Source organism: Equus asinus, chromosome 16 (genome assembly GCF_041296235.1).
Source record: "Equus asinus isolate D_3611 breed Donkey chromosome 16, EquAss-T2T_v2, whole genome shotgun sequence".
In the NCBI taxonomy this organism is placed as follows: domain Eukaryota; kingdom Metazoa; phylum Chordata; class Mammalia; order Perissodactyla; family Equidae; genus Equus; species Equus asinus.
The window spans coordinates 18,176,687-18,201,496 of record NC_091805.1 but is presented as its reverse complement, the minus strand read 5'-3'; the positions used below and the strand labels follow the sequence as shown (position 1 = coordinate 18,201,496).

Sequence of the window (24,810 nt, the reverse complement as noted above, 5' to 3'; positions counted from 1 at the left end):
TCGTCATCAAACTTACTTTTCAGGTAATACACTTTTCTTATTACTTTTATTTCAAAGGAATTTATGTTCCTCACGTAACATAAAATATTCTGATAGTAAAATATGGGATATATTGTGTAAAAGGGGATGCAAAAATATGAGTGAGCAATATCTTAATAATACCAATTGAGTTAACAAATTAATGTCAGAGGACAGAGAAATGCGTAGAATTAATATTTCTCCAAAGGGTCAACAAAGTGAAAATTCTCATTCTGAAAACAAAGTACTATGCAATTATTCTGAAAGTCATGAAGCTGTTTCTAAATTTTAACCTTGTGCCCCATAAAAACCATTACCTATATTTTCTTATGTTGTTCTTTCTAATCTAGAATGCAGCATCAGAACTTAATTCTCACAGAAATTACTGTCTACACACGCTTCTTAAGCTATTTCTTCCTTAACACGAAGACCCATCTGAAGGACCTTAAGTCTCTGGGATAGAACATTATCAGAGGTTAGGACACTAGGCTACCAGTCTGAGGAAGTGCTGTTTTCCAACTCATAGTGGTGCCCTCCGCACAAGCCTAGGAGGAGCACCCGGCATCTCGGTGTTATGTACCAGGACGTGAGGGAGGGGGACCCTCTGCAGGAAGCATCAGCTAAGGAGGGGGATGGAGAAAACCAACTCATAAACTACGTGGGCCAAAGGTATTAAATTCTTCCCTGATTACTCAAACCTGAGTGATCTTTCTCTCCTTCCCCTACGGCAGTAACTGTCTATATAATTAATTTGGCAATTAACCATATTCTGCTATGTGGCATCTCTTCTATATTTTCTCACCAAGTATCTGCCATGTTTAGAATTAAGCTCTAAAATCTTACGTTTCTGTTTATATTCTTTTCCAAACACCCCAACGAATGCTGGGCTCTTTACTGTATCAGATTCACACGATGTTTTGAGCTGTTTCTAGGCCTACTCTTATCTCTCCAGCTAGGTGTTGTTAGGCTTTCTGGAAATCCACTAGAATGCCTAGCCCTGTTTATGGCAAAAAATACTCAATACATACTTTCTGAACTGGAATTCTTACTCTTCTGTATTTTATGGGGGGGTTTTATTCGAAGGAACAACTCAAAATGTCCTGTTGATACATACTAGCTGTCATTTCCTTAAGAAAAACTGTAGAATTTTGTATAGATATTTACCTATCTATTCTGTAAGACGAGATGAAAAACAATAAAGGCAAAAAGCTGAAACCACTGACTCTTGGCATATTCTTAGCAGTAGAGCAGGTGTGGAAGGCTAAAAACAATCCTAATGCCCATAATCTGAATATAAATAATCAAATTCATCAGAGACTTATAGAGAGGTGGCTACTTGGTGGTTCATACACTCTCAAAATTAATGGAGTCTCACCTGACTGATATATACATGGCAAATTTCACTGGCTTATTTCTGATAAATCAGAACTAATCTTTAATCATGACAAAATATTCATAATCTAATCCTTTTATCAAATTGACTATCACTGCAGGAGTCTCATGTGTTTGCACAATTAAAAACCCCATGTTAGCTGTATATAATAAGGCATTACATTTGATGCAAATCCTTTTCTATTGAAATAAGTGCAAAGCTGACAGCAGGAAGTAGCTGATAAGAAAGCAACAAGGCATTGCTGATGGCATTCTCGATAACTGAACACCTACGCATAAGCATTCAGTCTACAGCTTATTACCCAAAGTGCTCTTTTTTTTTAAAAGCACAGATCAAGGGAAGTGTCCGCTTGCTGCATCTCAGTCACAAAGGCAAGAAATTACCTAAAAACAGACAGACAGATGATAGCTACATAGATACATGGATAGGGAGGAAGGAAGGCAGGAAGACAGAAGGGAGGGAGGGAAGGAGGAAGCGAGGAAGCAAGAAAGAAAGGAATGAAAGAAGGAAAGATGGAAGGAAATGATAATCTTCTATCCACCTGTGATTCTGGTACTAGAAACAGTGATGTAAGACATTATCTGATGCTATATCCTAGGTGTAGAAATACCTACAATTTTGACAGCATGGTAATACCCTAGATACACCATATGCAAACAATATCTATGCAGAAGAAAATGAACAAATGGATATGAAATTACACAAAGACTGAACTCATTGTTTCAGAGTTAATATGAAGGGTCTAAAACTCTAGTGTTATTTTCCATATCAACATCACAGAGTTAAAAATTTTTTTAAATATACTATTTTATAGAACTATTCCATAATTTTGAGTAATATGAAGAAGACAACCTTTGAAAGATCCTTTCCCCCTTAGCTTAGGCACAAGAGAATTCACAGTGCCCAAAAGGAAGAAGAAAGTTGAGGTGACACTGCGTGGTACAGAAAGCTTGGAAAGGTAAGGAGAGAAGTTGAAGAACTCCCTTCATAGGTCTACTCAGTATTCCCTCAGCAGAGAGCACACGTTCCCACCCCAGGCCATTACTCATCACTTTCCCTTCCCATCAGTTTTCAGAGATTTATTGTGCTATTGGAGAGATGTGGGATCATAGTTATTTCTGTACATATCTCATCTTCTTCACCAGATTACAATATCTTTGAGGTATTAGTACCTGTTTTGAGAATCTCTGAACCACATGCGCTACATTAATGATGTGCCTGATTCTAAAATTTATTAACTCCATAAACATCAGTCTGTAGACTTGAAAATATATATTCTCACCAGTTGTTCATAAATACCTTTACAACATTTGGCACAGTAGCTTGTACATCAGATAACTTAGTAATTATTTCGTAGCACAAATCAATGAATGAAAGATAAAGATACAATTTTCAGAAGTCACGCATAGTTCCATAACCATAGGATATACACCAAATTAAAACTTTTCTGCTTTACAAGGTTTGTATTAGTTTTTAAAAACTACAATGAAGGCAGAAGGCTTCCATTCCATATTATACTCCAAGCCTGAATGAGCTCCATAGCAGTAACTTGTCTGAAAGGCTCAGTTCATCGTGACCTATAAAATGCTAGACTCAAGAGCTTTAAATACGGCTAACACCATGTACAGGCTTGAGAGGACAGGGCTGTGTGCTGTGAAGCAGCAAGATCACTCTTCTGAAAGCTAACACACACGCTGAGGCCACAGATATAAACGGGGTAAGCATATTAAATAATAAATGACTAGGAAAACCTCGTTATCACTGCAGATTAAAGACACAATGTATGTCTTCTTATATTATACACATTAAAATCTATTAAGCTATTTTAAGATTTTTATGTCGTATGAAAGTTACAGCTAAATACGACATCTTAATTACACACATCCGAAGTTGCATATTTTATAGCTAGAGAGTTTTAGAATTATGGTTATTTGCAAAAAGTATTCTAATACTTAAAGTAGTACACTCACACATAACATTCCATACTTTATGTTAGGAATCATGGTCAATTTATTAAATATATTTGATATGTCACTAATAAGAGAAAGAAACAGTAGAAGATCTTACTACTGCTCTTATCGTTGACCCTTCAACTTTTCCATTTCAGCAACCTCATTAATGTCAAAATGCCATTAGAACGCCTGCCCACTTTTGAATATACAGCCTGGGCAAAGCAAAATCTTTTGGGTTCAATCAGGAGTGCTTTCATTTTGTATTCAGCTAAAAAGTGTAATAGCATCACAAAGGTCAGAATACTACCTTTATTAAAGAAAAAAGACCACACGACAAAGATAAACTTTCAAATGTAAAATGCCATTTTCAGATCTGAATTGGTCGATTCTTTTTTTTGCTTTAACACTTTGTTTTTAATTGCCAGATTCCTCTAATGTCTGTAACCAATACCAGACAGGACTTGTTTTTATATTTAATATTAGCGCCTACCTTCGGCTGGGAAACATGGGGACTGGAACTTTAGGCAGAGATCTGTGAGAGGCTTACAGTGCTCTTGGAACTAGGGGTGAAGCCAGGAGGGACGCAGGGCTGGGGAGAGCGAGGAGTGCAACACAGTGGCAACAAAGGCCCAGCAAATGCCTCAGGAAGGGAGTTCTGGAGATGGGAGAGCCCTCCAGAGATGTTTCAAAATGAAGCAAAGGATGAGGAGGCCAAACCTTTTTACTGTGGCATTCAGTGAGGGCTGCCTGGGGCAGAAGGGTTTAAGATGCCTTCAGCCCCCCGGCAGTTCCTGGGCAGCCACACGGGTGAGCCCACCAGCAGGCAACTCCCTTGGCAGCTGGGGGAAAGAGTGTCTGATCCTGCCGGGGGATCTGGAGGGCATCCAACGACATCCACTGCAACACTGGAACTGTAAAGGGGCTAAGGAACTGTTTTCAAAACCAGTTCTTTTAATACTAGTTCTTCTTTTCATGATTTTTATTGTATTTTATCTTCTTGTACACACTGACATGTCAATCCTGTTTACTAAGCGATATTCAATGGGTTTCCTATAGAGCAATGAACCTTAACAGGCAGCTTTTAATTGGCCCACATAGGAAACTGCATTACTATTAATTCCACAGCTCCGGCATAAAATAAAACCATTGCTTCTCAAACTCTAGAGCAATTAGACCTCTCGGCTATTTGGCTAACTCTGCTTCATGATACCCAATGCAGTTAATTATATTTTTTGATGTTAATAGTCTCTGTCAGTCTCAAGCATAACTTCTCTTTGATGAATATTTAAATTATATTTGAATAAAAAATAATCTTGGTTACATTTCATATTCAGTAATCATCACAGCTTAATAAAGGTCTACTCGTGAAAGGTTGAAATAAATGGCAATGTACATATAAAGGGCCTAAATCAACTCATCAGATAATATATTTGTAATGACCATTATCTATCTCTCTATAGATAACATACCTGTCCATGTACATTTTTAAAGGTATAGTCTTATTCACATAACTCACAATTAGATTTCCAAAGTGACTTATACACATTCTTTTAAATTATATACACAGAATTCTACGAATTAACAATATAAACGTCTTAGGACTGGGTCACAAGATAATTCAATGTATGGAAAAAAATTACCAAATTGTAAAAAGCCCTAGAAAAATCATCATACATTCTCTTGCCTCCTCTGGCTGTATTGTTTTGGCAAGTTTCCAGAGCAATAATAAGAAAAAAAAGCTTTGATTTACTAAAGGATCTTTTGATTACAGATCTTACAGAAACCCACGGAAATCATTAACTAAAGAAAAGTAACTTAAAAATAATATTTTTCTCCACATGAAGGCTGTAATAGGAGTGGGGAGAGGATGAAGGAAACTTCCAAAAATTAGGAATGGAGAGAGCCGGAGGAATGTGCACAAGCAAAGGCCAAAGAAATGTGTTTAAACCTCATTTAGATTAGAACGCCTTGAGTTTAGTTACATCATAATAGGAATGTTTTAAACCAAGCATTTATTTAACATAAACTGTGAAAAGGAATTTTTTGTTATCTTATATACTTACTTAATACCCCTTAATAAATTGATTTGTGAAATTTTTAATTCACTCTTTCTTCTCCCAAATCCTAAATCTTTAGAATGCAAAGGACACACAATGAAATAAAATCCAAAAGATACAATGACATGTCCTGAAAAGCACACATCAGCCTATGAATGTTCAGGGGAGCACTGCCAATTTCTCGAAACCATCACATTATAAATAAAAATGGCTAAGAGTGGACTTTAGTTTTGTGAGGTCTAAAGCTTGTAAAATTTAAGGCTACCACTTTAAGGAAAAAAATAGAAAAATTACAAGTAGAAAATCAGGTACCAAAGTAGTTACTCATGAAAAAAAAGAAATCACTACACATCTTTTAAAGCCAACAAGTATCACAAGCAACAAAACCCAGAAAACTGAAATAACATTGTAATAAATTAACCGCCTGGAGTTCCTTTATAATACTTTCCTTAACAATTTTATCACCACTTATCTTAAGACTGTCTCTTCATATAACAATTTCATGTCACTTTCTATAATTTTGCTTTTCCTCTAAAACAGCTGATGAAAATTTTTTCTATTGATGGTTGGGTCACATAAAGCATGCACCTACAGTGTCATAGGTGCTCATGTTTGTTGAACTGCTATAGCCTGTGCCCCACAAACACAGGTATTCCGATAAATTCTATTTTATATGACATTCATTTAAAGAGGGTAACAGTATGGTGCATTCGTAATTGTAAATACTACACTGGATGTGTTCTCTATATAGGTAGTCCACCAAGAACATACAGGAGAGAACTTCTGTTTTGACAGTTATCTATGAGAACCAAATCCCACGCTTACTATTTTACACACTTAATAATGAAAGAATTTCTCACAGACTAGCTTCTGGCTCCATACATTTCTAACATTATTTCTCTTCCACTTGCCACATAGTTCAAGTGCCATAGGACATATTCAAATTGTAATATGACATCTGGCCTTGGAGATTTATGTCACAATCAGTAAGGCAGGATAATGAGTAATACAAGTATTTCTGAGGCCATTTCTTCAGCAGAATAGCTAGCAATAACTAAACTGTACGCGAGTGTCTGTGAACCACATAAAAATACCCCACTGACCCCAAAGTGAATTTATCACCACCTGAAACTCCACTTAACAGAATCCCAAAATGCCCTTGGCTACTCCTAAGCGACCATAAATGAGGGGAAGTGTAACAGAGAAGAAGTCACAGAATGAAACCAAAACCTCAGAACATTTTTAAACATCACACTTCAGCAAATTTTACAAAGACACAAGACCCTGTGAGCACGGAGCTGGGGGTCCTAACAGTGCTCTGGAAGAGGCCTGGGCAAGTAAAGGCTCCGATGGTGAAGCTTCGTTAGCATCATGGTAAATCCACCTTCAGGAACAGAGTATTTTCACAAATTACAGAGGAGTTCCATGACAATGACAGATCTGTGGTCTGAAAAAACCAACAGAAAGACCACTGCTACAACTTCAAGACAACTCATACAGAGTGACTCTCATTGCAGACATTCTCTTCAAGGCCACGCGAGTGTGTTGAGGCAAGTTCTAAATCCATGTCTTTATTGGTTGCATATGACATGTGAAAAAATACTTGGAGAACTGCCACATGTATTAGTTACACAATACACTTGACTGATTGATGGGAAATAAACAAATATTAGGATTACAGAATCGCTCACTTCTTTGTATTTCTTCAAAACCAAGTTTTTCCTAGAAACATCTGAGAGATGTTAGCTCTAAATCTAACTGTAGAATAGCAAACAGCACTAAAAACTAACTAAACTGCTATAAGATATTTAAAGAAAATACACAGAAAAGTAAAAAGAGGAGGTCTTTAAGATCTGCATGACAGCTAAGATGCTAACAGAAACCTGAAAACCATAATAATTTTCCTTAGGTAATATACGAAGTAGAGTATCGATACTGGTGTTTTCTTGTTATTGCTATTGTTGCTAATATGGTCTAGGTGTGCCCTTTCATTACGTGATATATGGAAAAATTAATAGAGCCATAATCAATGACAGTTTAAGCTGTTTTTAAATAATTTAATACCAAATCTTCTTCTCTCGTCACTTAATAAAGTTAGTCAATAGACTATATTATGAATGATCCTGACTCACAATTCTTATCCTGCTTTTGATGTGGCAAAGTAGAGCTCCTAAATGGCTCGTAAGAAAATAAAATAAGCATAAGGAGTAAACCAACAAGTAACGATATTTTCTCTACCAAATAACAAATAGGAATTTTTTTTACTTACTTAGAAATCTCAATAAAATAAAAAGGATAATTAAAATGGAAATGTCTCAACTTTACTCAAAATTATATTTTGTTATTATTTATTACATAATACAATTTATTAAATAATAAATAGCTTATTTTCAGACAGTGAAATCATTCTAAAGCTTCTATGAATACGTGTTTTCATTTCCTGGTAATAAACATGCCAATATAAAGTTGTACTGCATATGCAAAATCATTTCAAATTATTAAGAGAAGTTACAATTCCTAATTTGTTCTTCATTTTTTATATTGGTAGAAAATATGCATTATATTACATTTCAGTAGCATTTGGCTATGAGTTTTTGGTGAGGGGGAAAAAAACAGAAGAAAAAGCCAAATCCAAAGGAAAAATAGTGACTATATCTTGATTTGAAACTCTAAAATAAAATTTCATTTCTATTCTCTACAACTGGAATTAAACACCTATTTTTATTTGTTCAAATTATAAACTTTTTTAAAGGATGCTTGTAAGCCATTTTTATACACTGACACTAGTAATATGACATGAGAAAGCAGATGTACACTACAAAGAAATCATACTTAGGTACAAAACAAAGTACTCAAATGAGCATTTGAAACTTGTCTTACATAAGCAGAGCTGGTGTGCCTTCATTTAGTTATCAAACACTTGATTGTCTGATACATTTTAGTAATATAACACTGAATTAGATTTAGTTTCTGTTAATTAACACAACTAATTCGTTTAAATTTACTCTCTACAAAGAAATCAATATTTTAGTGCATAGCAGAGAATGTTCTAAGTGAGTAAAAAACTGCAAGGTATATGACAATATACCTAATATTGAAATACCATTGGCATCTCATTCGTAACATTCATCTTTCAAATGAGAAAGCTGGAATAAACAATATCTAAGGCTGAAAAGCACTATGAAAAGATTATTACGATAATATTGAAATTTGTATGTCAAATGAATGTTCACATTTGCTTTTATTTCTTCACCTCTCCACTGTGATTTCAAAAATAAAGACAACTGCTAAAAATAAAAACTGAAGAAAAATCACCAGACTTGAAATGAGATATGCCTTTGCTTTTCAAAACTTGAACTTCCCTTTCCCTCATCTGACCAGTAGCTGTCCAAAAATAAAATCTAATTCAAACTTTTATTCAAGCCTCCTGATTTCACTAAACAATCCTTAAGAAATACGGACTATCATAACGTAGTGTCCTTAGGGAAAACGGTCCTGGCTTCCCCGATCAATGGACATAATATAAAAGGCATTATATTTGTTAACCAGAGGTACCAGTGAAACCCCGCAATTCACACTTGTACTTCCAGTCTGCATTATCTAGTAAACTTGTTTTACTAATTTTCATTTTAAAAGGAGAAACAGCATCCTGTAGGGTAGAACCTTTGATGTGCCATTGTTTCTTTCTCCTACATCTGAAAAGCAGGTGATAAGGGATATTGAGATTACTTGTCTTCTAAGCCATTTTATAATTGATTAGCCTTTCTTGTACACTAAATGTGAATGTTTAATATGTTTCATGTTTATTACTGCCAACAGTCTTCCCTTCCTATAATGAGTGCTATGGTTTAAATGCCCATCACTAAGTGACATGCAAAGTATGTGTCCAATTAGATATACCAATTAGAGTTTTAATGGTTATTTATTACTGTACTAAGGTGCAAGAGTCTATACTAGTCACCTCCCAATCCTTGGCCAAAGAGAGGTGCTTATAGTTCCAGTTAATTGTCTTAGAACAACTCAGGTGAGAGTGAGAAAAATCAGTGGAAACTCATCACCTAGCAGAAAATAACCTAAGTATGTGGCACAGAGATGATGAGTTAGCGGCACCTGAGTTATTTATTTTTCCCCAGATGCATTTCATCTTGATGGACAAATGGTTGATAAATCTGACACCACAGGCAGAGAAAAGCACTGGGGATAGATAAACAGCATAAAGCTAAGAATGCAGTTTTTTCAGAAATCGTAGGCTTAGGTCCTATGAGAAGGAATAGGGACACTGAATAAACAAACTACACAAAAGAGAAGCATCCCTGAGCAGTCAGTATCCAGAATAATGCAAAAGGAAAACGTACCAACCCCAAAATATTAGGAAACATCCAGTTAGGTGAAAAGGCAGATTGGGCTAATTTTTTCCCTCTAAAACACTGCCATTAACAAGGAATGGATGTGAACTTCCTAGAAAGATAGGTTTGAAGTTTACTGTCACCTATAAAGAGAGATCAGGAAACAATTAAATAAAAAACTGTTTCATAGAGCTCTGACTTGGATACAAAGCTTCTTTATGAAGACCGAATGATCAATATCAAAGTTGAGAGGGTTGTATGTCAAGGAGAGTATATCCACACTGAAATCTATAATCATGAAGTCTGCCAAAGAACGCTGGCAGAACTGTGATTGCATTTTAATGGATTTTCTTGGTCAAATTCTGAGAAGCTTCCAATATTCATCAGTTCTCATAGGAAGGTTTTGTGCATGTGTGATTAAGTATCTTTCTTTAAATATTTTACACACGCCTAGCATCTATTAGTATATTTCAAAATAACAGAAATATATTTTAAAAACCTAGATAACAGAATTATTTAAGAATAATTATTAATTATTGCTCAAGAATAAATTTTCATGCCACTAAGGTATGAGGTTCTAGGTATAGATGCTTTGAAGTTTCAGCCCCTGTGGCAAATAATTGAACCTTTCTAAAGGTTCGCACTGCTAAGTAAAAAGAAGGATACCATGTTGCCACTCGTCCCAAAGGATATTTTAAAAATAAGTGAGAAGAATATCCATGCCGCAGTGTGGACAAAGCACACGGACTGCAATGACAGTTGATTCCCCGATGTAATGAAGGAAGTTAGAACACAATGAGTCCCAAGTTCCCCAGCAGCTCTAACAATCTGTTATTCAATAACTCTCTTAAAATAGAAGCAATGGCCTATGTCGTCGTCACCCCCCCTACACCCCGCCCCTACCCCCAAGGCTCCCCAGTTATGTGCCTTGACTGGTAGCAAAAATGAGAGGTGGAAAGGCCAAGGGAAAGATCTTTCTGCTTATTCCAGACCAAGGCACGCATGGTCCTTTCCACGTAGCCTTACTTCTAACTGCATGCTGGGAGGATGCACTAAATTTTCCAGTCTCAATCTGCAGCTACTGTAACGTAAAGAACCATGGAACAGAAAAAGTAATGCACATACATATACAATAACACATTTCTTAAAATCCTCATGCACACAAGCAATTGTCACCATATGAGTTGCTGCTGGGTTAGCACTGTTAAATAAAATGTAATTACTGTACTTGGCGATAACAGGTTGGGACATTGATAGGTTTAGAAAAAGAAATTCAAGGCTAGAAAAGTTATGGAATGGAGTATAGGATGGGAATAGATTAACCTGTTTCCTACATACGTGAGCTTACTTCCATCATCCCAACCTTTCTGGAAAAGATCTAAGCTGTGAAATAAACTTTGACACTTACTTAGCTTAATTTAATTAAATTATATGCAAGTTCTAGAAGCTGGGTTTTTTTTGCTCCCTAAGAGAAAAATCCCGTAACTGCACCCCTACTTTATAAATCTAGATCAGGTAATTTAGTCACTGTCTGGTTCCACGTGACTAGGGTACTACCTAATTCTTCTGGTCTATGCAAGGCTGAATGCTATTTTCTTGATTTCTATCCTGAAACCCTATCTTGAAAATCCTAACATGCTCTTTTATTTGAGCTGTCTAAACAGAATAAAGATCTTCAACATCAAAAAAGGGGAAAAAAAAAATCTGTCTTGGGGCCAGCCCAGTGGCTTAGCGGTTAAGTGTGCACGTTCTGCTTCGGCGGCCCAGGGTCCACTGGTTTGGATCCCGGGTGCGGACATGGTGGCACCACTTGGCAAGCCATGCTGTGGCAGGCATCCCACATATAAAGTGGAGGAAGATGGGGCACAGATGTTAGCGCAGGGCCAGTCTTCCTCATCAAAAAGAGGAGGATTGGCAGTAGAGGTTAGGTCAGGGCTAATCTTCCTCAAAAATAAATAAATAAATAAATAAAAATAAAGCAAAAAAAAAAAAGTCTGTCTTTTATACTTTACTACTGGCTTATGAGACATTATCTCCAGTGCCTCTTCTGGTTTCCTTGATAGCAACTTTACCTCTGCCCCTAAATGCAGGTGTGTTCTATAGAGCTTTTGCGTGCTCAAACTAATCACCTCGGTGGGTAATATCATCTATTCACCTGCAACTATCGACTATATGCTTCTGTATGCTTCCTCCGTATGTTCTTTTGCCACTCTTGCGAGTGCCAAACCTGTATAAACAACTGATTGCTGAACAATTTATAAATATGCTACCCTAATCCCAAATAAATCTAAAGGAGCTTACATGGGTAGTATAACAACCAAAAATACACTGAATTGTATGTACTAAGAAACCTAATGTAGTTATGCTATGATGTTTTAGCCAGCTGCTCTCTATATGTGGGCTTAAAAGTTGGGGTAAAAGCTTTAAAGGAGCCAGGGTCGTTCTCTAAGTCTAGGGCACTAATTTACTTTCCTTGGCCAATTTTAATACAAAAAATCCCCCAGCCTATCTCTGAATCAATTACACAAAATATACCCTTCCTAATACAGGGGAAAACTGAGGCATGTATTCTTAGTATAGTCTCAGGAGGAGTACACAGTACTTCTAGAACCTGTTTGTATTGACAGGGGTACAGTGATAGATATCTGACACTGTGAGTAAAGACTGTAAAACTGAACCTAACCATGTACACTAACCTCACATTTAATACTGAAAAGAAAAACAGTGAATATTTACTTTCAGATCTCTAGACCAAACGCTAAAACCTTAAGGACATATTATAAAGCATAATCTAAGGCAGGAAACTACCTGGATTAGAAAGGGCAGGTTCTCATCCTTTCTCAAACAAAGGGACAATTATAAACAAGACTGGGAGAGGATCTCAGGTACAATTTGGCACATCACTATAATACATTAACTAGATTGCACCCAAGTGCTGCAAAGAACCAACACCGTCAGCAAAATTCTAATTTACGTATTCATCAAACACCTCAAAGTAGTAGTAGGGTGTTGTTTTTCTTTTTGCTTTAATGAATTTAAAGTGTTACAACCGTTTCATATTTTTTAAGTTACTCCACTACAATTACCTTCAAAGAGCGCTAAAAAAAATTATCTCTAACAGTGATTATTTTATATAATATTAAAAAACATATCATTTTAGGGAAGAATTTCATTTCTCACTTTTTGGGATGAGCCATTTGGTGTATTTACAAGACAAGTGTACTATTGTTATAATACAGCCTTGGTTTCACACTTTTAAATGAGCAGGAAATAGAAAATGGACAATGAATAACAACTATTAATCCTTTTACCACCACCATGGTCAGAGCTACTAGGGTATTTATTTACTTGACTCTCAAATGTGGAAGTGATCAAAGTCAGAGAGGGGGTGAAAAAGCAATGAATTATAATACAAACATATTTTAATTGTACTGAAATTTCTGCACCTATCTCTATCATTATATGTAGAAAAGGGGAACTTCCACATTTAATAGAAAAATTCCATTACTCTTATTTGAGCTTTCCAAAGGGAAATTTTCTATATTCAAGAAAAAACTTTCTCTTTTCTTCTACATTGCTAAATATCACATTTTTTGATAATTATAAATGGAAAAATTTGCCAAATTATTAGGAGTCTGGTGACAATAATTCTTACTTTATTTGTAAATACTTAAAGAGTATTTTTAAATTAAAATAAAAAAGAGACAGGTACTCTGCATGCTCAATAATTATTCAGTAATAATTCAGATACAAAAATACCGTCTACCTATTTTTTGTTATGTGAAACTATATAAGTCAAATAGGGCAGACTCCCTTAAACGTTTATAGTCTGATGTATGTAGAATGCAAGTTACAAGCTACCAATATGAAACTCATTTTTAAGTCATCTTAACATTATCTTCCTTGTCCATTATCTTCCTTGTCAATAAAATGTTCATGTTTAAATTGTCATTGTTGCTGATTATGTAATTATAAACCATCAGTACAATACACCAATTTAAAAATGGGATTTCTACAGCCAGTTTTGGAATTAACCCCTTATGTGCGGTAATACACCATAAACTGTTTGGAGATTTTGATAACAAGGGTACAGAGAACCACTGTGTGCTTTCACAGAATTTAGATACCCCAAGACTCTAGTTCCTTTTATTATCAAAAACACAGCCCTGCTTTTATAACATAATGAAACATGAAAACAACTTACTATCTTATCTTATACATTTCTTGTAATATGTACTTATATTTATACGTACAAGTCTGATAAGACTTATGTATTTTGCTAGATATTCAACTGTGTATTTAAATGTATAACCCCACAAACAAAGATAAGTTACCTACAATGTACAATTCCTCAAGGCCAGCTCTTCCAGACTCTCTCTTTGTACCAACTCCCACTGCTTTTCGCTTGTCAGTCTAGTAAAACCAGGAGATTGTACATAATAATTCCTTACTTCCTATTTGTCTCTGGCCTACTTCTCGATGCTCATTCATGTCACTACCAGCGAACAAGTTAGATCAACATGTAAAGAATGGATAAATGGTCGATTATTAGTGGCTGCCTTTATTACCTCCCAGAACAGGCAGTCCCCAAATTTTGAAATACTATGTGGAAATGTTCTATCATAGTTTTACTGGAGCACAGAATCCATTCTTCCAAAGAAGGTAAGTTATGTTTTGTGGTTTGTTTCACAGGCCAGATTTCAAACCCTACATAGTCCATATAGGACTTTTATTTTAAATTAAAAAACCCTGTATCAAGCGCCATTTACACAAATGAGATTTTGCCCTAAATTTTTAGTAACTACTCTTTAAGAACTAAAAATAAAAACATTTTGAGGGAAATCTTCCAAAGTAATGTATATGTTCTCTGGTTTCTTAAAAATATCTTAGTCAGTATCAACATTAAAAAAAAAATACTTACTATAATGTCCTGTCAATAAAAATAATGCTAATACATATTCTCTGTGAAATTAGAGATTTTACAGCAACTTGTACCCAAACTCTTATATCATGGATTTTTTAAAAATAATTCTATTTTTTCCTTCATTGCCTTTTAATCACCTTTCGACGTTTTCATTGCACCTACACTGACCAGACACCAGTCTAGAAAATCTGCTATTCTATTTCAAGGTAGAATAGTAAATAAGCTAGAAAGCTAGACAGAATATTGTGTTCAGAGGAGGAAAAGAGGCAGGAGGAGAGGGTGAAGGCTTTAAATAGAAAGATGAGGGATTTTCCTAGTAAACAAAATATAAAAGCAATAATGTTATAACAAACTCCATGATACTTAAGTGTTCCTTCAGAGAGTCTAACAGGGATTGCTGGTATTACTGAACTAGTTCAAGCAAAACTAACTACGATTTTAATATCTTATATATAAGAAAATTCTAATTAAGATGTCAAGAGTACCAAAATTTAGAAAAAAAGATGCCAAGAGTCAGTTAGGTGTACTGTGTTAACACAAAGGAAAGGCGATACAAGTTATCAGCAGTTTTTTGTATTCTGTCTATATGCAGAAAGGCAATTGTTCAGTTAAGAGGTATTATTTATATATTTTCAAGTTTATAACACACTTTCCAACACATCATTTTCAAAATACAAAATTAACCAAATGGTCTGTTACCTTACAGAGAGAGAGAGAGAGAGAGAGAGAGAGAGAGAGAGAGAGAGAGAGAGAGAGAGCAAATGCCATATGCTTTCTTAACTTGAATTCATTGTTTTTATTTTGTTTGTTTTTTTTTAAAGCTAAAGATCAAGAGAAGGAGAAGACAAGCCACAGACTGGGAGAAAATGTTTGCAAAAGATATACCCTACATAGGAGTGTTATCCAAAATACATAAAGAACTCTTAAAACTAAACATTAAGAAGACAAACAACCCAACTAAAAAATGAGCAAAAGATCTAAACAGACACGCCATCAACGAAGATATACAGATGTCAAGTAAGCATATTAAAAGATGTTCAACATAATATGTAGCTGGGAAATCAAATTAAAACAACAATGAGATACCACTCACTACACAACCATTAGAAAGGCAAAAATCTAAACACTGACAACAGCAAATGCTGATAAGTGTGTGGAGCACCAGGAACTCTCATTCATTGCTGGTGGGAATGCAAAATGATACAGTCACTTTGGAAGACAGTTTGTAAGTTTCTTACAAAACTAAACACACTCTTAGCATATGATCCAGCAATCACACTCCTTGGCATTTACCCAAATGAACTGAAAATTTATGTCCACATAAAAACCTGAACAGATGTTTATAGCAGCTTTATTCATAATGGCCAAAACTTGGAAGCAATCAAGATATCCTTCAGTAGGTGAATGGAGACATAAACTGTGATACATCCAGACTATGGAATATTATTTAACGCCAAAAAGAAATGATCTATTAAGCTATGAAAAGACATGGAGAAAACTTAAATGCATATTACTAAGTGAAAGAAGCCCAATCTGAAAAGGCTACATACTACATTAGTCCAACTATATGACATTCTAGAAAAGGCAAAACCATGAAGACAATAAAAAGATCACTGGTTCCAAGGGGTTAGGACAGAGGGAGGAATGAAGAGGGGAGTAGAGAGGATTTTTACGGCAGTCAAACTATCTTCTAAGATACCACAATGGTGTATACATATCACAAATTTGTCAAAACCCACAGAATGCAGAACACCAAGAGTGAACCCTAATGTAAACTATGGACTTAGGGTGATGATGTGTTAGCGTGGATTTATCTATTGTAACAAATGTACCATTGTGGTGCAGCACGTCCATAGTTGGGGAGGTTGTGTGTGTGGGGGGGATGGAGGTATGATAACTCTCTACTTTCTGCTCATTTTTGCTGTAAAAAATGTTTATTAATTAAAAAATTAAAGAGCAATTATTGCCAAAGACCCAGATACTTAAACATTCTTAATACTACAAAAATACTTCAAAATTTTGAAACCCTCAAAAAAAAGACTACATTTGAAATATTATTCTATTTTATGATATATAAAAATTTAAGATATGTATTACATATTCCTTCTGCTATGTCAATCTATACAAAAATGATACAGAGATTTAAATGTTGTTCAAAACTTACAAAGCAGAAATCAGCATTCATAGGTAAAATCCTAACTCAGTCTAGTAAATAGACTGAGATATGGACTATACTCATCCACTTAGAAATTATTATAATAATTTTACCAATTCGGATGTAGTAGCTAACATGGGACATTAACACAAGAATATTTACCTTTGAGTCATAATTTTGAAGGCATCTGGGAGGTAGCAGTCTGTATTTTCCATCTGAAATGGGTCAGCATCACAAATCTTGTCATCTGTCCGACCATAGTTAGCACTCTCAATCATGATGACATCACTGCCTGGACATCGAAGATCTATAGAATAACCTTCACAGGATAATTCTCGTCTAACTAACCCAAATGGTAAAGCTGCTCTGCTGAAACCTTAAAAAAAAGAGAGAGAAAATTAAAATTAACTCATTTATGAAGTATTATTATTCTAATAATGCATCTTCAAGTAATACGGTTCATGTCTATATTCAAGGGATGTTATAGAAAGTATATTTTTAAGTCATTCAATTCATACATTTATTAAATAATTCCTTGGTTCTTAACTATGTGTCAAGAATTCCTTAATAGATTTTTAAAAATATATCTTTAGCTGGACTATTCATCCTTACAAGACAATTTAAAACTACTCTAACAAAATATTGTCTATACAATCTAGTCACAATCAGAAACTAACTGGCTCTTTGTGAGTAAATCCAAAGAAAAATGATAAATTTAACCAATGGATTTATAAATAGTGACAAATTTCACAACTACAGAATGCATCAACTAATCAAGGAACAATTTTCACTTATGCAAAGGAATAAAAGCTCTGCTCTACTTTCTGCTAGACTTTTGGCCTTTCCTTCTCATTTAATGTAGACATATTAATTGCAGTTAGTAGTCTTATCTTAAAAATACTTTTGTCTTAGCAGTTCTCCCCTGAAATAACTTAGATACTATGACGGTAACATGCTTAGGGGACCATAACTTATTTCCATTTGTAGACACTTTATTTAAAACTGAAACAAATGAAAGGATTCAGCAGATGGGCATTGAAAGGAGCCAGCACTACTCCAATCCAATTCGACACAATGAAACACCCAGAAAGGGCAAAATTTCACTAAGATTCAGTTTTGTCATCTACAAAATGGAGCCGAAACACCCGTGATGTTACTTTTCCTACCTGCGTGACTCTAAAATGAGATAATGTACATAAAAATGCTTAGTTAGAAGTGCTATACCAATTTATGTACGAAGCAATAAACAAGAGTATAGATAACCACTGTTCATGAGGGCTGTGAAAAAGATTCCTGAATGGAACAGAAGATTAGAATTATAAGTTTTACCCATAGTTTTCAACTAGGGGTCCCATAACGCAGCAGCAGAGCATAGAACGAAGGTAAAAAGAGAGAAAGCCAAGAACAGCCACGAAGAACTGTGGGTGGGAGAAGCACATCTTCGCTGTGTGGTGTGCTACCTGTGGGTTAGCTGCACACCAAAAACTTCTCCTCCACTGCCTCAGATTTGGATCAGTTCTCTAACCTGTTGCCATCTATCACATTCCTGTTATAAAAGACTAGCAATAATTTCAGTACTTTGTCTTACCTCTATCCTTTTAACCACTCTGCCTCACATGAATTATTGCTTATATCCTTTTTAATAGAAAAAACTGACATTCAGAAGTAAATTGTTCCAAGATACAAACTTCCAAGTTGAAGAGCTGGGTTGTGTCCAGGTCAATCTAATGCCAAAACTCTTCTCTTGAACTTTATTGTACAGGGCTGCTCACTAACTCAATGAACTAAAAAGTCACCTGGATAAACAAGCATCTTCTTTCTAAGATCCAAATAGTCTTTCAAAAGAGTTATTGGATTCTACATTGGCATGATTTAGAAAACCAGCAATTCTCAAATTTGGTTGAACTCTCAGTTCAAGTGAGAAAACTAAAGGTGTAATGGGAATTAAGAGAGAAGAAAAGGACACAATTTGGAGCAAAGAAATCTTCAGGTGATTGTGGCAAGTCCTAACCTTAGTAGGTTTTCACTAAGAAGGTTTATGGTCTTAAGACATTACTAAAAGTATGTAGAGAGGTGCATCAATGAAGAAGGAACACTGAAATGGAGCTGGGCAATGTCAAGGCAAACAGTAAACAGACCAAGCTTTCAAAAAGTTCACTTATAAACTTCCACACATTCATAAATAAATTTTACATATACTACTGCTTTCTTCCATTTCCTGATACTATATTGCCCATACAAATAATTCAGGTTAAACTAGTATTATTGTATTTGTTTTAATTGAAATTGTTTCTTAGCACTTCAGAAGTTGACCCATTTCTGGGGCAAAAGCTGAGCGGAAATTCAAACAAGGGACATCAAATAAGATTTTGGAGCACAGCATATTTTAAAGGCAGAGATGATTTGCAACTATAATTCCTTAATAAAAGAGAATAAATCACATTATTAGAGGATATTACGAATATTAGAACACGTTATTAGAAAACTGGCTTGGAGCCATAATTCACAATTTGTACTATTTGTCAAAAATATAGAATTGACTTGAAGCACCGTGGTTTTTAAATTGAGTCCTTTAATTTTTGTTGCTGTTGATAGTCTGCAGGATTAGTTATTCTAAGTGAATTTTCCTCTGCTTTTGAAAGATATTTGGTAGGCTGCACAGTTGAGTGTCTTGCTGTTTTGGTAATTCAGAAAGAGGATTTTTAAAACCTTAGTCATAGTCATCCAAGAAAGTAAAGTAAGGAAAAGGAAACAAAAAGATGAGCACACTTTAATAGTTTAGTAGATTTCCAATGTAGACTCTCCTGGAGAAAGGGATCATGGTAGTTATGCTTTCACTGCATGGAACAGAATGAGTTCTTACAGCCAATATTGCTTTATTTACTGCTACGTCCATTGTTCTAAACCGTAAGTGTTCTCTTTCCTACTTGCTCTCTCGCCTCTGTTTCCATTGAACTTATAATATCTACTAAAGTGCCTATTATTATTACATGGTACTGGGCATATTCATTTTTAATATATATCTTCCCTGCTAGACTGTGATGATAGAGTTCTTATAATTCTAGTGCCTAGACTGGTATATGATACATAATTCCAATAAATGTTGTTGAACCAAATCACTAAATTGAACACTAGCATTTGTTTAAAACAATATAAATTGCAATGTGTTTTCCTCTGTAATATGTATTTCCTTTAGTAGTGAAAATAAAAGTAGTAAGCATTAAAAAAAGATAAACTACTTATAGTCAATGAAAACTATGTGCTGTCCTCAAAAAAGAATATTTAAGTTCTGTCAATTTATTATTTTCTAGATACTACTGAGGTTCATTAGTGTTTCTCACAAAGACAAACGAGTTACATGTTTATAAACTTTCCTTTGTTTAAACCCTGTGTTTCCAACCTGAAATATATATAGCCATAAAAAAACAAACATGAAGAGAGAAATGAAAGGTGCTATTACGATAGCTAACATTTACACAGCAATTATTATGTTCTGGCACTGTGTTAAATGCTTTACATGGATCACCTTCTTTTATCATCAATATCATCAACAACAAAAAAATAATGGAGTAGTTATTATTATGATACAACTTTTACAGAGAATGAAACTAAGGCATCAAATAATGGGTAATTCTGGGTCTCAAGGATTACAAGGAGTTAGACTGTAACCCGGGCAGGGTTCCCAGGCTCTTTTGCCGGCCCTGTGACTTCTCAAGCCATCTTGTTGATAATACAACAGCATTTATTTTATAAGTTTTCATACAATCTGAAATTCACCAAAGAATGCTAGTAAATTAGACAGGAAACAATTATTGGAAAGGTTCACAAAACATATGGACAATAACAAAAATTGTACTTGTGGAAATGTAGGGATGTGTGCCATAAAGAGAGCAAAACCGACAACTGCTCAACTATATACATATGGAGAACACCGAACACTAAGTATGGGTGGCTGGGTCAGCCTTAGGAACTTGGGTCATTTTACTTTTCTGAGTTTTCATTTCTTTTTCTGAAGAATTAAAGTCATTTTAAAGTCATGTCAAACTTCACCAATCTATGATTCTAAATAGGCAAGCCATTTTAATCAGGTACGCATGCTATTCTAACACTTTCAAGTGATCAATAATGAATCAATTACTTGCTCTATTTCTTTAAAATATAAACATATATGAGGATGTTAACATGGATGTGCTGTGGCACAACATGCAGATGACATGGTGCCCTCAAGATAATTCTCAAAAGTACATGTGATGAACTGAGCAGGGGTCCCACAAATCACAAGCAGACATCTCCCCGGATTAACTATTCTAATCAAAGACTTAGTGAGAGGGGGAAAATGAACAGGGGTCAACGATGGAACCAAAAGAAAAATTTACATAAATTTTTGAGAAAGATGTAAATTACTGTGCCTTCTTTAGCCCCTTCACACTATTTCCTTGAAAACCTCAGGGGGTATGAGTTCAACCTTTTCCATCGAGAATGATACTTCAAAGGAAGTTTGGAAACTCTTAAACAAAACTACTGCAATTAATATTAATTTTAGAAATTCAATATTTCCACTAAGTGTATCTTATAAAAAGACAGAACAAAAAACCTATTCGTAAAAACATTTATTTACCCCTTTATTTACATCACATTAATGAGTTACTATACTCATTAATATATACAATATATACAAACCACCACAAGTATAGCCACTATTAATCGCTCTTTTTTCCTTTGTACATGAAATAATTCTTAGCTGTTTAAATTGGATTATTTTTGAGGATATCTTTTTTTTAAAAAAATCACTTGCCAACATGGCTTTGCATCAGTGTCATGCAGCATTTAAAAATGCTGGTAAGCACCTTCAAGAAGACAGATCTTCAAGCGCTAATCTAGACCTACTTAATCACAATCTCTGGGTTCAGACGAAGCTGAGATATCTGTTCTTGGGGAGGAAAACATTAATTTATTTGCACCACGCTGATATAGTAACTAAGATGTGCCAAGAATTTCTCCAAGGCCTTTTTAAAGTAACTTTTATCTATCTATTGAGATTACATATTTGTTAAGTCATTGTCATCATATTTCCTCTTAATTCTCTAAGATAGTTTAAGACTTAGTCTTTGAACATATTCATAACAGCCACTTTGAAATGTTTATCTGCTAAATCTAACATCTGGGCCCACATTAGACAGGCAGTTTCTACTAAATGCTTTTTCTCCTGAGTACATGGGTCAACTGCCCTGTTTCTCTGTATATTTTGTAAATTTTTTTTTGTTGTTGAAAAGTACATATTTTAAATAATATGCTGTTAGCGACTCTAGATTCACATTTCTGTCCCCTGAGAATTACTGCTGTGTGAGATCTTCTTTTTTGCATCTTGACTGGATTTAATCTGCAGAATCTGTCTCCCCAAGGTGTGCAGCTGGAACGTCTCTGCTCATTGTGACTGTTGTTGTTGTTATTTTAATTCATATTTTTATTTTCTAGCCTAGCTTCCTAGGGATCACCCCATCTCTGCATAGCTTAGCGAGCAGCCAATGACTGGCCAGAGACGTTGCACAAAATCCTTGAACCTGTAATAAGGTCTACACCCTCTGCTGATTGATCTGAGTGTGTGTTAGGGAGGGTGTTCAAGGTTCAGGCTGTTTTTAAGTCAGCCTTGGTTATTTACTTTCTGCCAAGTCCTCTCACGTCTCCTCTGCAGATGTGTGTAGCTTCCCAGTTAGTCAAGCATGCATAGAGAACTTCTGGTTCTTTCTTTTCCAAGATTTCCCGGCTATGTTTCAGCCTGGTTCTCCAGTGTGCCCGCCAAGGACCACAACCTCAGGCTGGTTTTCCCCATCTGTTTCCTACAGTGTTTACTACTTTTACTGACAACACTGCTGGGAGTGGGTTCCCACCCTCCACTCCAAATCAAGCAACTCCCCCTGGCAGCAAAGTCACTGGTTTTTAAGGCCAGCTTGCCCTAATGAAATTGCCACAATGACACGGCTAAGGAGGGGTGATGGGGGGTAAAAGCAGCCCTAGTCTAGACGGCTTTAAATGTCCACTGTTCATACCAGAAGTTCTACCAGCTTTTCATAAATAAATGCTTCCCAATTTCTCATCTAGCTTTAGTTAATTTCCAGAGCCCTAAAATGGTGGTTGTTGACAATTTTGTTCAGTTTTATACTTGTTTTGAGGGAAGAGGATTTGCCACCCTCTTTACCGATCATCACCGGAAGTCCCTCTACGGACTTTACAAATATTTACTGACTATAAATCCTCACAACAACCGTATGAGGTAGGTATTATTATTATTAACATCATTTTACACAGGAGGAAACCGAGGTGCAGAAAAATTACATTTTCCACGATCACACATCCAGTAGGAATGAAATCAAGGTTTGAAACCCAGTAATTCAGCTCCCAGGTTCATGTTCTTAAATGTTACGTTAATGACTCTCCAAATGATAATGACAATTAGCAGCAGGTTTGGGGACCCCTGTTGTGGAGGACATAGTTAGGGTATACTGGGCGCTTCCATCTTAGGAGAAGGGCAGGAAAGGAAATGGTGTGCCTGATGGTCAAGTATTCAACTAAATCACTCAGTCAACATAATCAACATAAAGAAATTCCCAAATTAAAGCCTTTTAATCACACTATTACTATGATATTTATTCTAAGCTGTATTTTCAATCTATTTCTATTTCAACAAAGCAAAAAAAATAAGCATCCAACAAGCAAAGTGTAATCCAATCCATCTTGCCACCCTGACAATTGAAGAAAAAACTTGTGGGAGGTCCTGTGAGCAAAAAATCAATATTGCAGCTTTGTGCTGTGCAAATGTGAGTACTGCCAAATAGCATTGCTTAGAGTAAAATGAACTGTTTGGCTCCATTTTCTCCACTCTGAACAAATGATTTTGAAAAGACAGGCGTTTTTTTCCCCCAAGCTATAAAATGTCAAGCAATAACTCTCTGTGCTTTAGGCTAGTGATTGGAATAAATACCTCTCGGCAACAGGTGCAGCGACTTAGGACTGAAATCATTCACATTCAGGGGATAACTCCTAATAAACAGATGCACTGCGACGACCAGATGGGAATTCGTAAGACCAGAATTGGAATTCTATCACTGGATTTTGCATCATTTATGAGCATTTGTGCAAGAAAATATGCTTCTCTGGCAATAAATGGTACACTCTGTTAGAAGCTCATACTCTTGGTGGACTTCAAGCACCTGATTGGGAACATTTTGCTTTTCTAATACTGTCTCCACTCAGTGTGCCCTTTGTACATTTCTGTGAAATCATACATTCCTATAAAAGTCTTCTTATTAAGCTGTAATATAAAAACTTCAACTTTTCTGGTACTGTTTTTCTTAATTGCTCTGAACTAAACCCTGTCATGGATGCCACTGCTCATGCTGTCTAGGGTTCCAGTAAGCACCATGCCTTCTGATTATCAGGGACCTCTATGGGACTGAGGCTGTGACTTTAAGCTCTACTGAAACATTAACTCAGGCCACGGTCTATTACCAGTGCTGGCATACGAAATCTCTGATTTATTCCTGTTTATATATGTTAATGAGATTTCTTCCTAAAATGGAAATAAGGAAAATACTTAATGAGGAGGGGACACGATTTCAACCAGGCTGACCTCTAGCTTACAAGCTTCTAGAAAACTTATTTCCACTTCATTTTAATTTAGATAAAGAGAAAATGTTAAAAGTAAACCTAAAAAATTATTGCACTAATAGTTCAACTTTTTCACTTATCTCTGCATCTTTATGAGGTCATTAAAACGTAACTTTTACAATCAAGGATGTATTATACAACTTTTCTTTGTATACTAAAAGACAGTAAAAAACATTTTATTTAAGTTCATAGAATGTCACCCTAGTTTTAATTATTCAACTAGTCCATTTAAGAAATAACTTTATCAACCAAACCCTAAAAAATCTATTTTTGTGTGTGTGTTTATTAACATATAATCCT

At 35.4% G+C, this 24,810-nt stretch overlaps 1 protein-coding gene across 23 annotated transcripts in view; it reads right to left on the bottom strand.

Annotated features, from left to right (window-relative positions):
* Window positions 1-24,810, bottom strand: part of ADGRL2 (adhesion G protein-coupled receptor L2) — a 594,466-nt gene that overhangs the window by 66,114 nt on the left and 503,542 nt on the right. For all 23 annotated transcript variants that reach the window (XM_070486667.1, XM_070486675.1, XM_070486671.1 and 20 more), the window contains one exon: window positions 17,008-17,221. In XM_070486667.1, the coding sequence (XP_070342768.1) occupies window positions 17,008-17,221 (214 nt within the window). The remainder of the gene's footprint in view (window positions 1-17,007; window positions 17,222-24,810) is intronic.